General features: G+C 46.1%; 1 protein-coding gene across 1 annotated transcript in view; it reads left to right on the forward strand.

Moving 5' to 3' along the window:
- Acaa2 (acetyl-CoA acyltransferase 2) overlaps nt 1-10202 on the forward strand; it is a 32991-nt gene extending 22789 nt beyond the window's left edge. The window contains exons 8-10 of the mRNA XM_028871939.1: nt 5352-5422; nt 7919-8073; nt 9836-10202. Of these exons, the coding sequence (XP_028727772.1) occupies nt 5352-5422; nt 7919-8073; nt 9836-9920 (311 nt within the window). The 3' untranslated portion in view covers nt 9921-10202. The remainder of the gene's footprint in view (nt 1-5351; nt 5423-7918; nt 8074-9835) is intronic.
- The last annotated feature ends 2941 nt before the right edge of the window (nt 10203-13143 follow it).

A 13143-nucleotide genomic window follows, 5' to 3' on the forward strand; every position in this document is an offset into this window, starting at 1 on the left:
TGGGCTTGGTCCCCAGCACCTTGGGAAAGGAAGGAAACAAATTACACATGAAGCCGTGATGTGGATTAGAGATGCCTGCTCAGGGAGCCGGAACCAAAGCTCCACAGTCTCTAGTGAATCTCACTCAGTCTCCCTTACAACTCCAGCCAGACTTCCTGGTCAATGAGAAAATTGAGGGCTCGCGGAGTTCCAAACCAGAAAAGGGTAGAGCAAACACGTGCCTCTGGGACTCTCTCAGGAAGTCACCATTAGGCCGGTGACATCCCCTGGCTCCGCCCAGCCCCCTTAGCAAACTGAACTATAAGCAGCTGACAGGTGGCAGGCACAGCAGGAGGAGATGTGAAATTGCTGATATTCTTCCGGCCAAGACTGTTTTTATTAATTAGAAAAGGAACAAAGGATATGTGAGCATGGTGGTGTACATGTAACTCCAGCACTCAGGAAGCTGAGGCAGGAGGATTGCAAGTTCCGGTGCAGCCAGGGTTACATAGCAAGACCTGTCTCCTAAAAAGAAAAAGAGAGAGAAAGGAAAGAAGAGAAAAAAAAAACAAAACACTTTTTCCTAAATACACAGACACTGAGAACTCCAGGCAATGCAAAATTTTTAATTTTCTGTTCACTCTCTCTCTTTCTGTATGTGTACACACACACACACACACACACACACACACACACACACACATGCACACAAATCACAGCCTGTATGTCAAGGTCAGAGGACACTTTTAAGTCAGCTCTCTCGTTCCACCTTGTGTGTTCTGGAGATCCGACTCAGGCCATGAGGCTTGACAGCAAGCCCCCACATCCACTGAGCCCTCTCACGGACCCAGTGAGGAGAGTTCTAGTCTTCTCTCTCACCTTCAAGGAAACAAGCCAATTAGGTGTCCACTGCACACAGGAGGCTGGTGCTCTGCATTCCACCCTCAGCCCCAAGTAAGGTGAGGCCTTCCTCCTCACAGTACGGATTTCAGATTCTTGACAGACCGAAGAGTTTTCTATGAGTGTGGGCCTTTTTTTTTTTTTTTGGTTTTTCGAGACAGGGTTTCTCTGTGTAGCTTTGCGCCTCTCCTGGATCTCGCTCTGTAGACCAGGCTGGCCTCGAACTCACAAAGATCCGCCTGCCTCTGCCTCCCAAGTGCTGGGATTAAAGGCGTGCGCCACCACCGCCTGGCGAGTGTGGGCCTTTGGTTTTTAAGATGACCGTCAGGATGGAGGGAGGATAATGTGTTGCTGCCATGTCAGAGCTTCAGGTCCTGCTCAGATGGCACCGTGACTCCTGGGGATTAAGTCATCTCCCGGCTGTGCTGGCAGCCAAGCCCTTCAGACCAGGCTTCCCTCTGGGAAGAATTACTAGGAAACAAGTCTGGCCTGTTCGTACCTTCTTATCTTTCATTGTGTATCTCAAGTTTGTGTCAGCAACTGTAGGAAATTCTGACACTGCTAAAGTCAGGGGGTATTTTTTTTTTTTTTAATGTTATGGACTTAAAAGCTACATATGATCAGAAAAAAAAAAGAGTTTTTACCTTGGAAATAGAAGGTAGCCTGAAAAGTGAACCGTCTGTGGAGTGAAATGGCATTCATCATATCACACCCACAGCACCGGTTCCCACCCTAAGTGTTCCTCAAAACTTTGTTTCAGCGGGTCTGTCATCTGAGGTGGGTGTTTCTGCTTTTGATTTCTGAGTCCTTGGGTACTTTGACGAGTGATTCAATTTCTCTGGTTTCAATCAGTAGTTCTTTTATAGTTGTTTTTCAGTTGAGCCTCATTTAATGGGATTTGCTGGGTTAGCAGTAACTGCTGAACAAAGAAATTGTTTTCCTCGCTTCAGACGCCGGGCCTGGATGCTGAGTAGTGCCCCTGTGGAAGAGCCCATGCCAAGGGTCTCTCAGGGTCAGGTGCCTGTGCCACCTACAAGCTTGTCTGTCCCGTAGTGTGGGGTTAGACAGGGTAACCTGAGGACCTGTTCCGGGTGATAAGCAAGAAGAACAGGTTGAACTTCCAGCGGGGCTGGCTCGGCAGCCCAGTCTGTGAGAACAGTAATTCCTCACTTCTGCAGGCTCCTAACATGTAGCCATTCACAACTCCGCAGAATAGCAGTCACCAGGGAAAAGGAGGAACCGGGACTTGACAGGACTGGTCGCTTCTCAAGGAAGCACAAAGCTGTAGGAACACACTGCTTCTGGAACTTGCCGGGAGTGCGGTGGTAGAGGGGGATGGATGGGATTTGGAAGCTCACTGAGCTGAATGGAGCAACTGTAGCTTCATTTTTTTTTTGGGTTTTTTTTTTTTCGAGACAGGGTTTCTCTGTGTAGCTTTGCGCCTTTCCTGGAGCTCACTTGGTAGCCCAGGCTGGCCTCGAACTCACAGAGATCCGCCTGGCTCTGCCTCCCGAGTGCTGGGATTAAAGGCGTGCGCCACCAACGCCCGGCTTTGGCTTCATTTTTATCAATGGTTTTAGTGCTTAAAAAGACAAAAGTCAGGGACCTGGAGAGGTGGCTCAGTGGTTAAGAGTTCTGGCTGCTCTTCCAAAGGACCTGGGTTTAATTCCCAGCACCCACATGGTAGCTCACAACCATCTTTAACTCCAGTTGCAGGGGATCTGATGACCTCTTCTAGACTCCATGGGCCCCAGGCACACACATGGTACACAGGCATACGTGCAGGCAAGCCAGCCATCAACATAAACTAAAAAAGAAGACCAAGGTCGGGGGTGGAGAGATGGCTCAGTGGTTAAGAGCATGTACTGTTCTTACGGGACCCAGGAACAGTTCCCACATCCATGTAAGAGCTCACGACTGCCTGTCGGTCCAGCTCCATGAAGATCCAGTGCCTCTGTGGGCGCTGCATTCGTGTGCGCAAACCCACACTCAGACACACACACATACACGTAATTAAATTTTTTTCAGAAGACAAAAGTTAACCCATTCAAAGAACTTCTTAAAATATTAATTTAATATTTTTATTTCATGTATATAGATGTTTTGCCTGCCTGCATGTCTAACCTGTATCATGCATGTCTATATAACACCTGCATGCCTACTGCCTGTGGAGGTCAGAAGAGGGTATCAGATTCCCCTGGAACTGGAGTTATGAACAGTTGTGAGCCAACATGTGTGCGTTGGGAACTGAACACGGTTCCTCTGCAAGAGCAGCAAGTGCCTTAAACCGCTGAGCCACCACCCCAGCCCCTCACAGAATTTTTTAATTTTTAAATGAAGTCCCACAGCTTTCAATGGTAAAAGCTAGAACTAGAAATAAGGTCTTCTGTTTAAGAATGTAAGCCTTCCTGAGTCTCAGTAAATAAACAGAAGTGGGGGGGGGAGGTACTTTCCCCAGAGGGGTCTGGCAAGGGCCAGACTATGGCCTAGAGGATGTCTCTAGACTCTAAGTCTTGCGGACAGGGAAGAGGACACTGTCTCAGTTAGCCTGACAGACTAAGGCCTGCTGGTCTTCTTGCGGACAGGGAAGAGGACACTGTCTCAGTTAGCCTGACAGACTAAGGCAGGCCTGCCGGTGTTCTTGGAGACAGGGAAGAGGACAATGATGTCTCAAACCATTAGCTGTTTGTCTCTTCAACCATTATGGGCTAGTGATCCCGCTATTTCATTATAGTGATGAAAAGCCGACTAACAATCCCCTAAGCATGCCGGGTAACTGATGCTTTACTGTTTACTCCATGTTAGTTGCCATCCTACCCTAGTTCCTAGTGAGTCCTGTTCCCCTCCGGAACCACACGAGCCAGGCCTCCACTGTCTGTGTTTCAACACTCTTCCAGAACCCACCAGGCCGGCCCATCAAGCTCTGTCTACGGTATTCAGCAGCTTTCCCAGCCCAGAGTCCCAAATTTTTCCACATTCTCCCCCGGCCTCTCCCCCATCACCACCACCACCACCAAATAAGCAAACAAACAACAACAGAAGAAAAAAAAAACAAACAAAAAAACAGTTCCAAAGGCTTGGGAAGCACATGGTCAGGGTTATCACAGCAACAGCCCCAACCAACATCTGTAGTTCTGTAGTATTAGTTATCTCGTTGCTATGACAGAATACCTAACCATAAGAAAACTGAAGGAGGAAGGCGTTATTTTTGGCTGTCAGTTCAAGTCCATCATGGCAGCAGGAACTTCAGGCAGCTGGCCACATGATGTCTGCCATCAGGAAACCGAGAGAGGAATGCTAGAGCTGGGCTCACTTTCTCTTTCTTATTCCAAGGCACCAGTGGTTGAATGGTGCCACCCACCATTAAGGCGGGTCTTCCCTCCTCAGTTAACCTCATCTAAATCATCTCTCGCAGGCGAGCCGAGAGGCCGACCTTGTCTACTGGCTGATCCCTCACAGATGTGTTTCCTAGGTGACTCTAGATCCTGTCAAGTTGGTAGTCACTATTAACCATAATACGACTCAGCCATTTTCATGTTCGGACATGTAAAGGATCTGGAGTTAGAGTCCAGTAAGTCCGCAGCCATTCAGAACTGCATTTTAAACTGGACCATGGTATCCGAATGGTCACACTTGCTAAGCAAACTGGTCCAAAGAGCCTTCTCATTGGAAGAAACCAGTTACGGGATGCTCAGCCACTTGACTTCAAAGCAGAATTTTTCTGATGAGTCAGTTACACACTTTCATCCTCAAAGGATAAGTAGAGAAGGAAATCGTCGCTAGGCAGACATCTTGCCTTTTGGAAAAAGCATTCATTGTTAGAACTTCTGGAAATATCAGCAGACATGGGAGCCAATGTTACTTTTCAGGCCTGGTTAGGTCGGTTTGCATTTCTTGATTTATGGGCTGTTGTTACCTCACTTACTATCGGAGTTAGAAATGGTTCTTCCCTCAAGACCTTTTCCCTGAGTGTCCCGCAGCTCCCTGTCTGCCAGGTTTATGGAGATGCTACTGTGTTCCCTGCCTTTTATCCAAATAGGCTGAAGGTTCGAGGTGAACGAATGGGTATAGTTTCCACCCTAGAACACGTGGTCTGCCTGGTCATTTGAGATCAGTCTAATCTGTAACTGACTGTAAATCCTGCATAAGGCCCCTGACTGGTTTAGAGTCCTAAAGCCAGACAGACTGTCTCATGTGGGTCGCTCAGCCACAGTCGGCCGCTGTCAGCTTTTCACACTTGCCCCCCTTTCTGACACGTGATCATTTCCTTGTATGTTATAGGAGGAGGAGTTTTGTTCTGGGAGGTAAGTTCTGACTGTATAAACAGGCTGGTCTCAAACTCACAGCCCTCCCACTTTAGCCTCCTGAGGGTCGGGATTACAGGTGTGCCCCACACCACCGGCTCACGAAGTCTGGCGTGTGAGTAACAAGAGGACATACGTCGCTGTCTAAATGCCTTTATTCTTATACAGGCCCAGTCCCTGCTATCAGTGGAGCATTGAAGAAAACTGGACTGAGTCTGAAGGACATGGACTTGATAGACGTAAGTGTTTTCTTCTCACAGTGGGAAGAAGCCACCGACTTTTATCGCATAAACGGTTTAGCATGGTCTCTTGTACCTCTTCTTTGAATGCTCTCAACTTTCCCACGTTCTCCACCCACACATGTGCTGACGAGGCATGCTTTGTGTTGGTGTGTTCCTCACTGTGCTAAAGTGTTGTACTTTACTTGTTTTGTGATCTGTGTATGTGTGTGTGCATGTATGTGCAGGCATAGGTTGTATTGGTTTTTTCCCCTTCATGTCTTCCTACCTTATTTTTTTGAGATGGGAATCTCTCCTTGAACCTAGTGCTCACCAATTTGGATAAACTGACTAGTCGACAAGCCTGGAGGGATCCTCCCATCTCCACCTCCCCACTGGGATTACCCAAATGTGCTGCTACAGCCAGCTTTTCACCTGGGAGGTGGAGAGCTAATTAAGGTTCTTACAGTATTTTATCACCTGAGCCGTCTCCCCAGCCCCACGTACTTCGAGTGATTCAAGCACTCTGATCTCTCCTGCTAAAGTCCTGGGAACTTTTGCTCCAAGAGTAGCTTTTAAAAATGGTAATCGTTAGTAGAACAAAGACATCTTAGCATTTGGCTTAATTAAAAGAAGGGTTGTAGCCAAGGACTACATATAACAAGATCTTGTCTCAGAAAAAACCCTGAAATAAGCAGGTGTGTTGGTACAGGCCTTTAATCTCAGCACTGGAGAGCCTGAGACAGGTGATTCTCTGTGAGTTCCAGGCTAGCCTAGTCTACTAGTGAGACTACCTCAGAAAACAAACTAACAACAAAATACCAAAATCATACTAACCGTCAAGAGCCAATGAAGAAAATTCTTAATGACAGACTATAAATGTCCCATATTTGGGAAATACTGAGAATTGTAGGTAAACAGATGCTGTTTGGCATTAAGAAGCAATATAACAAAGGGAATCTCTATTTTAAATTAATAGAGAAGGACTAGGTACATGGATGATTGTCTCTGTAATAACCCCTCACCCCAGAAACCAAGTTTTAAGAAAAATAAGTATTACTTCCCTCTTCATTAGCTTTCCACTCTGAGACTCAAAGGGGCTGCTTAGTTATCATTTTTAATCAGCAAGCTACCACTACATTTCTGACTTAACACTTACTTAGCTGCCGAGCCAGAGCATCCTGCCATGCAGCTTGTGCTCATCTCTGGATGTATAGATGCTCAGGACGGAGCCTGACACACTGTGTCCGTGTCCCGTGTCCATCTGTGTGTGTGTGTGTGTGTGTGTGTGTGTGTGTGTGTGTGTCCCGCTTCAGCAGCCTGCTTTCACAGCATATTCTAGATCCTGCCATCGCTCCTGGGGAATGACTATGTAATAAGGGTGGGTCAGACTCCATTTTGGGAGAGTATAAAAATCTAGTAGGAACCAGAAGGAGATTGAAATTTGACCCCAACTCGGTAACAATGGCCTTCTTTCCCATCAGTTTTCTCTGTGGAATTCCTGAGCTGAGATCATATGAAAATACAGTGCTGTAGGCCAAGCACCGCCATTCTCGTGGGCAGCTGACAGGTGTCACCGAGATGTGAGCCGAGCTTGGCACACTGCCACACCTAACACAGTTACTAATCCCTGCGCCTGAGGCAATGATGGACTATTCTTGCCTGTCAGTCTTCCTGGAAGGACGGCTCTTAGTACTAGGTAGTAGTGGCCACTTAGGGCATACTCGCTGTGTGTTAGGAAATACACGTAGACACTTTCTAACCATGACTTTATTTAACCTGGAAAATGAATTGAACTTTGCTATGGAAATTCAAGGGTAAAAGGGCACCAAAAATACATCCAAGGTCACATCCTAATAAATGATCCAGTGGAGACTGGAACCTTCCATCTGGCTCTTAGACCTCTGGGCTCTCTACAGTATCTAGTCCCTCGAGTACGTGTCTATTTGTAAGAGTATTGTAGATAGCTTTTCTTTAAGGAATGCTTTTGATCTGAAGTGTCGTTTAGTAAATATACAACTTTTTTTTTTTAGAGGTACATTTTGCCTATAAAGCCCAGACGGGCCTCTAACTTGGAATCTTCCCATCTTAGCCTCCCAATTAGCTAGAATTAGAGGTGTGTGCCACTGCGCCCAGCTCTATCCCATTTTTAAGCCTTACATATTTTGTAAAGGAAGATAATTCTATATAACCTTAAACATGATTATGTTGACAGATAATAACAAAAGCTACCCTGTGTGCTTGCTCGCTCTTTCTCTCTCTCTCTCTCTCTCTCTCTCTCTCTCTCTCTCTCTCTCTCTCTCTCTCTCTCACACACACACACACACACACACACACACACACACACACTCCTGAGGACCTACAGTCTTTATGTGGAGTGATTGAGGATAAATTGAAATAACCTTGTGTGCTGATTGAAATAAGAAGAGATGGGAAGTAGCTGTCCACAGGACTGGGTCTTCTTGTTAGAAACTAGCTTGTAAGTAATGAGTCTGTGGGTTTTAACTCTCTTCTAAGGTGAATGAAGCTTTTGCTCCCCAATACTTGGCTGTTCAGAAGGCCTTGGATCTTGACCCCAGTAAAAGTAATGTCAATGGAGGTGCCATAGCCCTGGGTCACCCACTGGCTGCATCTGGATCCAGAATCACCGCACACCTGGTTCACGAATTAAGGTACTTGCTAGAATTTGTTGCATTTCGGACATGCCATTTTTTTTTTTTTTTGGAAGACATTTCTTTTATCATTTTATGCGTAAGAGTGTTTTGCCTGCATGTATGTATATGTACCATGTATGTGCTTGGTGCCCGGAGAGTTCAGAAGAGGGAATTGGAGTTACAGATGGTTGTAAGCTCCCATGTGGGTGCTGGGAATTGAACCTAGGTTCTGTGAGAGAGCAGCCAGTGCTACTGAGCCATCTCTCTGGGCCCCAAATGTGGCATATTTTTTTTTATAGAAACCCATGAGTTTAGGCTTTCTCAACACAGTCCTGTTTTTCCTTTTTCATATCCCCTGTACTGGTTCCGACCAGAAACAAGTTATTTGGGAGATACTTTGCATTGGGCATTGCAGAAGAGCTGGTCAGTTTGTTCATGACCCTGCATTTAGGACCCACACTCTTTCCGGCATTTGTTGTACAAGCAGACAGTGAGTGCTCAGTGAGGGAGCCATGCACATCAGGCCACCCTGGTGCTGGAGCCCACCAGTGAGGCCCGGCTTCTATGGCTCTGCATTTCAGTGTCGACAGCTGTAATAAGATAAACTTATTTAATAAATCAAAATACTGAGAAGGTTCAGATGTAGATGCCACTCTTAGGCGGAGCTGGGGAGGACTCCTGTGACCTGGTGATCCCTGAGATGGCAATCATCAGTGATTGACACTGGGTACTCCTGTGACCTGGTGATCCCTGAGATGACAATCAGTGATTGGCACTGGGTACTCCTGTGACCTGGTGATCCCTGAGATGACAATCAGTGATTGACACTGGGGACTCCTGTGACCTGGTGATCCATGAGATGTCAATTATCAGTGATTGACACTGGGGACTCCTGTGACCTGGTGATCCATGAGATGACAATCAGTGATTGACACTGGGGACTCCTGTGACCCGGTGATCCATGAGATGACAATTGTCAGTGATTGACACTGGGGACTCCTGTGACCCAGTGATCCATGAGATGACAATCAGTGATTGACATGAAAAATAATGCTTGGATAATTTCTCAAGGTTGCACAGATCAAGACTGAGGAATGAAAACAGATGGCCTAATTCTTTATGAATAGGGCGTGATCCCTTTCTAAATGACCTGCGCCTTGTGTAGATAAACTACATTCGTTGCGTTTTCTCCACAGTGACACAGGAGTCTGAAGTCCTGCTCAGTGTTGCTCCCCTCCTCCTCGCCCCCCATCTGTGTAAAGGACCCCTGCACTGGCTGCTTGCCCTCGGCCTGCCTCAGCCCATGTGTTCCTTTCCCGCCCTCTGTCCTGAAACCGCCCGCCTTCTTCTTACACTGTCTCCCTTGTGTGTTACTTTTTGTGATTCATTTCTTAATAAGAATATTCTGCTTTCTGAACTCTTTTATCTATTGTGACCATAAATCAAAATTAAGGATTGGGGAAGGGCCTTGGAAGATAAGCTGGTTAAGAATGACTATTAATACTGTTTAATTAATCAGTCTAACTGTTTTTAAATAGTGGGGTTTTTTTTCATAAATGGATTTTTTTTTACATTTGTGTGTGTTGCACATATGTATGGAGTATGCACATACCACAGCGTGTGTATTGAGGTCAGAAGACAGCTTGCAGGGAAATGGGTCTCATCTTCCACCATGTGGGTTCTAGGGATTGAACTTCAGTCATTAGGCTTGATGGAGAGCTCCTTTACCTGCTGAGACATTTGACCTACCCCGATAACAATTTTTTTTATTCTTTCTTAGGCGTCGAGGTGGGAAGTATGCAGTGGGATCAGCTTGCATCGGGGGTGGTCAAGGCATTGCCCTGATCATTCAGAACACAGCCTGAAGAGATCACAAGCACAGTGCCCACCCTTACTTGGCCAGGCCACAGAACAGGTGGCCAGGTGACCTTCGGGGCAGCACTACTGAGACAGTGAATGCATTTGGCCAAGCCTTGAGGAGGCGAAATGCAGTAGGTTCTGCCCACTTCCTACCTGCCTAACATGCTGCGTTAGAATCAGAACCCAACCGCCGAAGGCCTTAAAAGAAACGGTGTCTTTGTCAATAGCCACCACTGTATGCCTTATATAATACAACTACAAACTGAATAAATGTTGTCTTAACTTCAGCTAATCTTTCCTTGTTGTGTTTTTTAATTGCATAAGATGTCTCATTTTATCCATTTTTAAGTGTGCAGTTCAGTGGCATGGAGGACATTCACAACATTGTGAAATAGCATCCCCACCCATCTTCAGAACCCTTTCATCTTGGACAGCGGAAACAGCTTCCTTTTTAAAATGTATTATTTATTTTATTTTATTTTTTTATAATTTATTTTTAATTTTATTTGAATTGGTGCTTTTGCCTGCATGTATGTCTATGTGAAGGTGTCAGATCTTGGAGTTACAGACAGTTGTGAGCTGCCATGTGGGTGCTGGGAATTGAACCTGTGTCCTCTGGAAGAGAAGTCAGTGCGCTTAACGGCTGAGCCATCTCTCCAGCCCCTAAAATGTATTATTTTTAGTGTGTGTGTGTGTGTGTGTGTGTGTGTGTGTGTGTGTATGAGTGTGCACGTGCCCACGCAGACCAAAAGAGAGTCTCGGGTCTCCTGGAGCTGAAGTGAAGGCACAGGCAGTTGTGAGTTGCCCAGTGTGGGACCTAGGAACAGGACGCTGGTCCTCTCAAAGGGCAGCGGCTGCTCCTAACCACCAAGACTCCTCTCAGCCCCTGTTCCCATTTTAAAGAACGACTCCCAATTCCCCTCTCACGGCCCCTGGCAGCCACCATTCCACTTTCTGTCTCTGTATTTCACTGCTCTGGGAACCTCATGTGCGTGAACTCGGTGCTGGTCCTTTTGTAACTGTCTTATTTCAGTTAGCATAACACCCTCAAGATTCACCCCTAGCCGGGTGGTGGTGGTACACACCTTTAATCCCAGCACTTGGGAGGCAGAGGCAGGCAGATCTCTGTGAGTTCGAGGCCAACCTGGGCTACAGAGTGAGTTCCAGGAAAGGCGCAAAGCTACACAGAGAAACCCTGTCTCGAAAAACCAAAAAAAAAAAAAAAAAAAAAAAAAAAAGATTCACCCCTGTTGTAGCGCGTGTCAGGATTTCCAAATCTTTAAGCCCAAATATTCCTATGTGTGTATCATATTTAACCATCACTAACGTCACTGTTGCTGGGGCTCCGACTGCCATCAGTTACAACCCAGCACCATTCTCTGCCCTTGCTCCAGCTCCTACATCAGGTTGTCCCCTTACCTTCCTCACCGGCATCTTCATCTTAAGCATGCCTTGTCCTCACTGCTCTTAGATCCCACAAATGTGCCTGCTTTGAGTTCCTAGTTCCTGAAACAATCAGAAAGCCAGGCATTCTCTTGGATTCCAGACTCAGCAGCAAATGTCCTCAGGTCTTCTTCCAGGGGCATATCTCAGGACTGTTGTCCTGCAGAACCTCTTGCCTGGACTCCTGTGGTGGTCTGAATGAGAGTGGCCCCCCATAGGCCCATATGTTTGAATACTTGGTCCCCAGATGGTGGAACTGTCTAGGAAGGATTAGAGCTACGGCCTTTCTGGAAGAGGTGTATCACTAAGGGTAGACTTTGAGGTTTCAAAAGCCCACTCCCAGTTAGCTCTCTCTACCTTGTGCTTGTGGATCAGATGTAAGTGCTCAGCTACTGCTCCAGTTCTATTCTTGCCTGCTGCCATGCACCCCGCCATGAGGGTCATGGACTCCAAAACCCTCTAGAGCCATAAGACCCCAAAATAAACGCTTTCTTTAATTAGTTGCCTTGGTAATGATGTTTTGTCACAGCAACAGAAAAACAACTAAGCTCTACCTCCCCCAAGAACTCCATTCTTTTCTATTTTCACTAATTCTCCAAGAAGCCACCAAAGACAACCTTTAAAGGATCTATCAGGTCACCCTCCAGCTTCAAACCCCAAAACAGCTTTCTGTCACACTTGGCATAATATCCAGACTACTGCCTTGGAGACTCTCACTTGGAAGTTCTCAGTCCTTAGGGTGGCCTGACCCCTGCTTCTCTCACAGTCCTTCCCTTCTTTGGGCCGCCCACGCCACACTACTTCATGCTCTGGATCTTGGTGTTGAATTGCCCTGTCTTCTAAATTGCTATAGCCTCTAGCTGCCAAGCCCACAGACCTGCTCATCCTAAAATTCTCATATGCTCCTTTCTCAAGCTGGGTCTCTGTCCCTGTCATTTTCTCTCCCTGTGACCCTCCACGAGAGCTGTTTTTGCATTTGTATTGACCTCCCAGTCTCCGTTCATTCTCTAGACTGTGTGCTCTTGTGGGCAAAGAGTTTATGCATCGAGCACAGGGCCTGGTACACACTGAAACATGATGGGTAGATGATGTTTGGAGATGGGCTGCCAACCAGCTCCCAAATCATGACACAGAGGTTTACTATTAGTTACAAATGCTAAACCTTAGCTTAGGCTTGTTTCTTGCTAGCTCTTATAACTTAAATTAATCTGTTTCTCTTCATCTACGTTTTGCCTCGGGGCTTTTTACCTGTCTTTCATTCTGTATGTCCTACTCTGTGTCTGACTGGTTGGCTCCAGGGATCTCCTTCTCTTTCTCCCTCATTCTCTTCTTGATACTTTCCTACTTTCCAAGCCTAGATTCCTCTTCCTACTTATTCTCTCTTTCCCCAGCCCTGCCTATCCCTCCTCTGCCTCACTATTGTCCATTCAGCTTTTTATTAGACCAATTAGGTGCCTTAGGCAGGCAAGGTGAAATACCAATACATCTTTACATAATTAAACAAATGCAGCATAAATAAATGTAACACATCTTTACATGGTTCAACAAGTGCAGCATAAACAAATGTAACACACCCCTACATAGTTAAAGAAAGATTCCACAACATAAACAAATGTAACACACTTTTACACAGTTAAAGTAACATTCCACAACATGAACAAATGTAACTCACCTTTACACAGTTAAAGTAACATTCCACAACATGAACAAATGTAACACACTTTTACACAGTTAAAGTAACATTCCACAACATGAACAAATGTAACACACCTTTACACAGTGAAA

This window comes from Peromyscus leucopus, chromosome 19 (assembly GCF_004664715.2).
Source record: "Peromyscus leucopus breed LL Stock chromosome 19, UCI_PerLeu_2.1, whole genome shotgun sequence".
Taxonomy (NCBI): Eukaryota; Metazoa; Chordata; class Mammalia; order Rodentia; family Cricetidae; genus Peromyscus; species Peromyscus leucopus.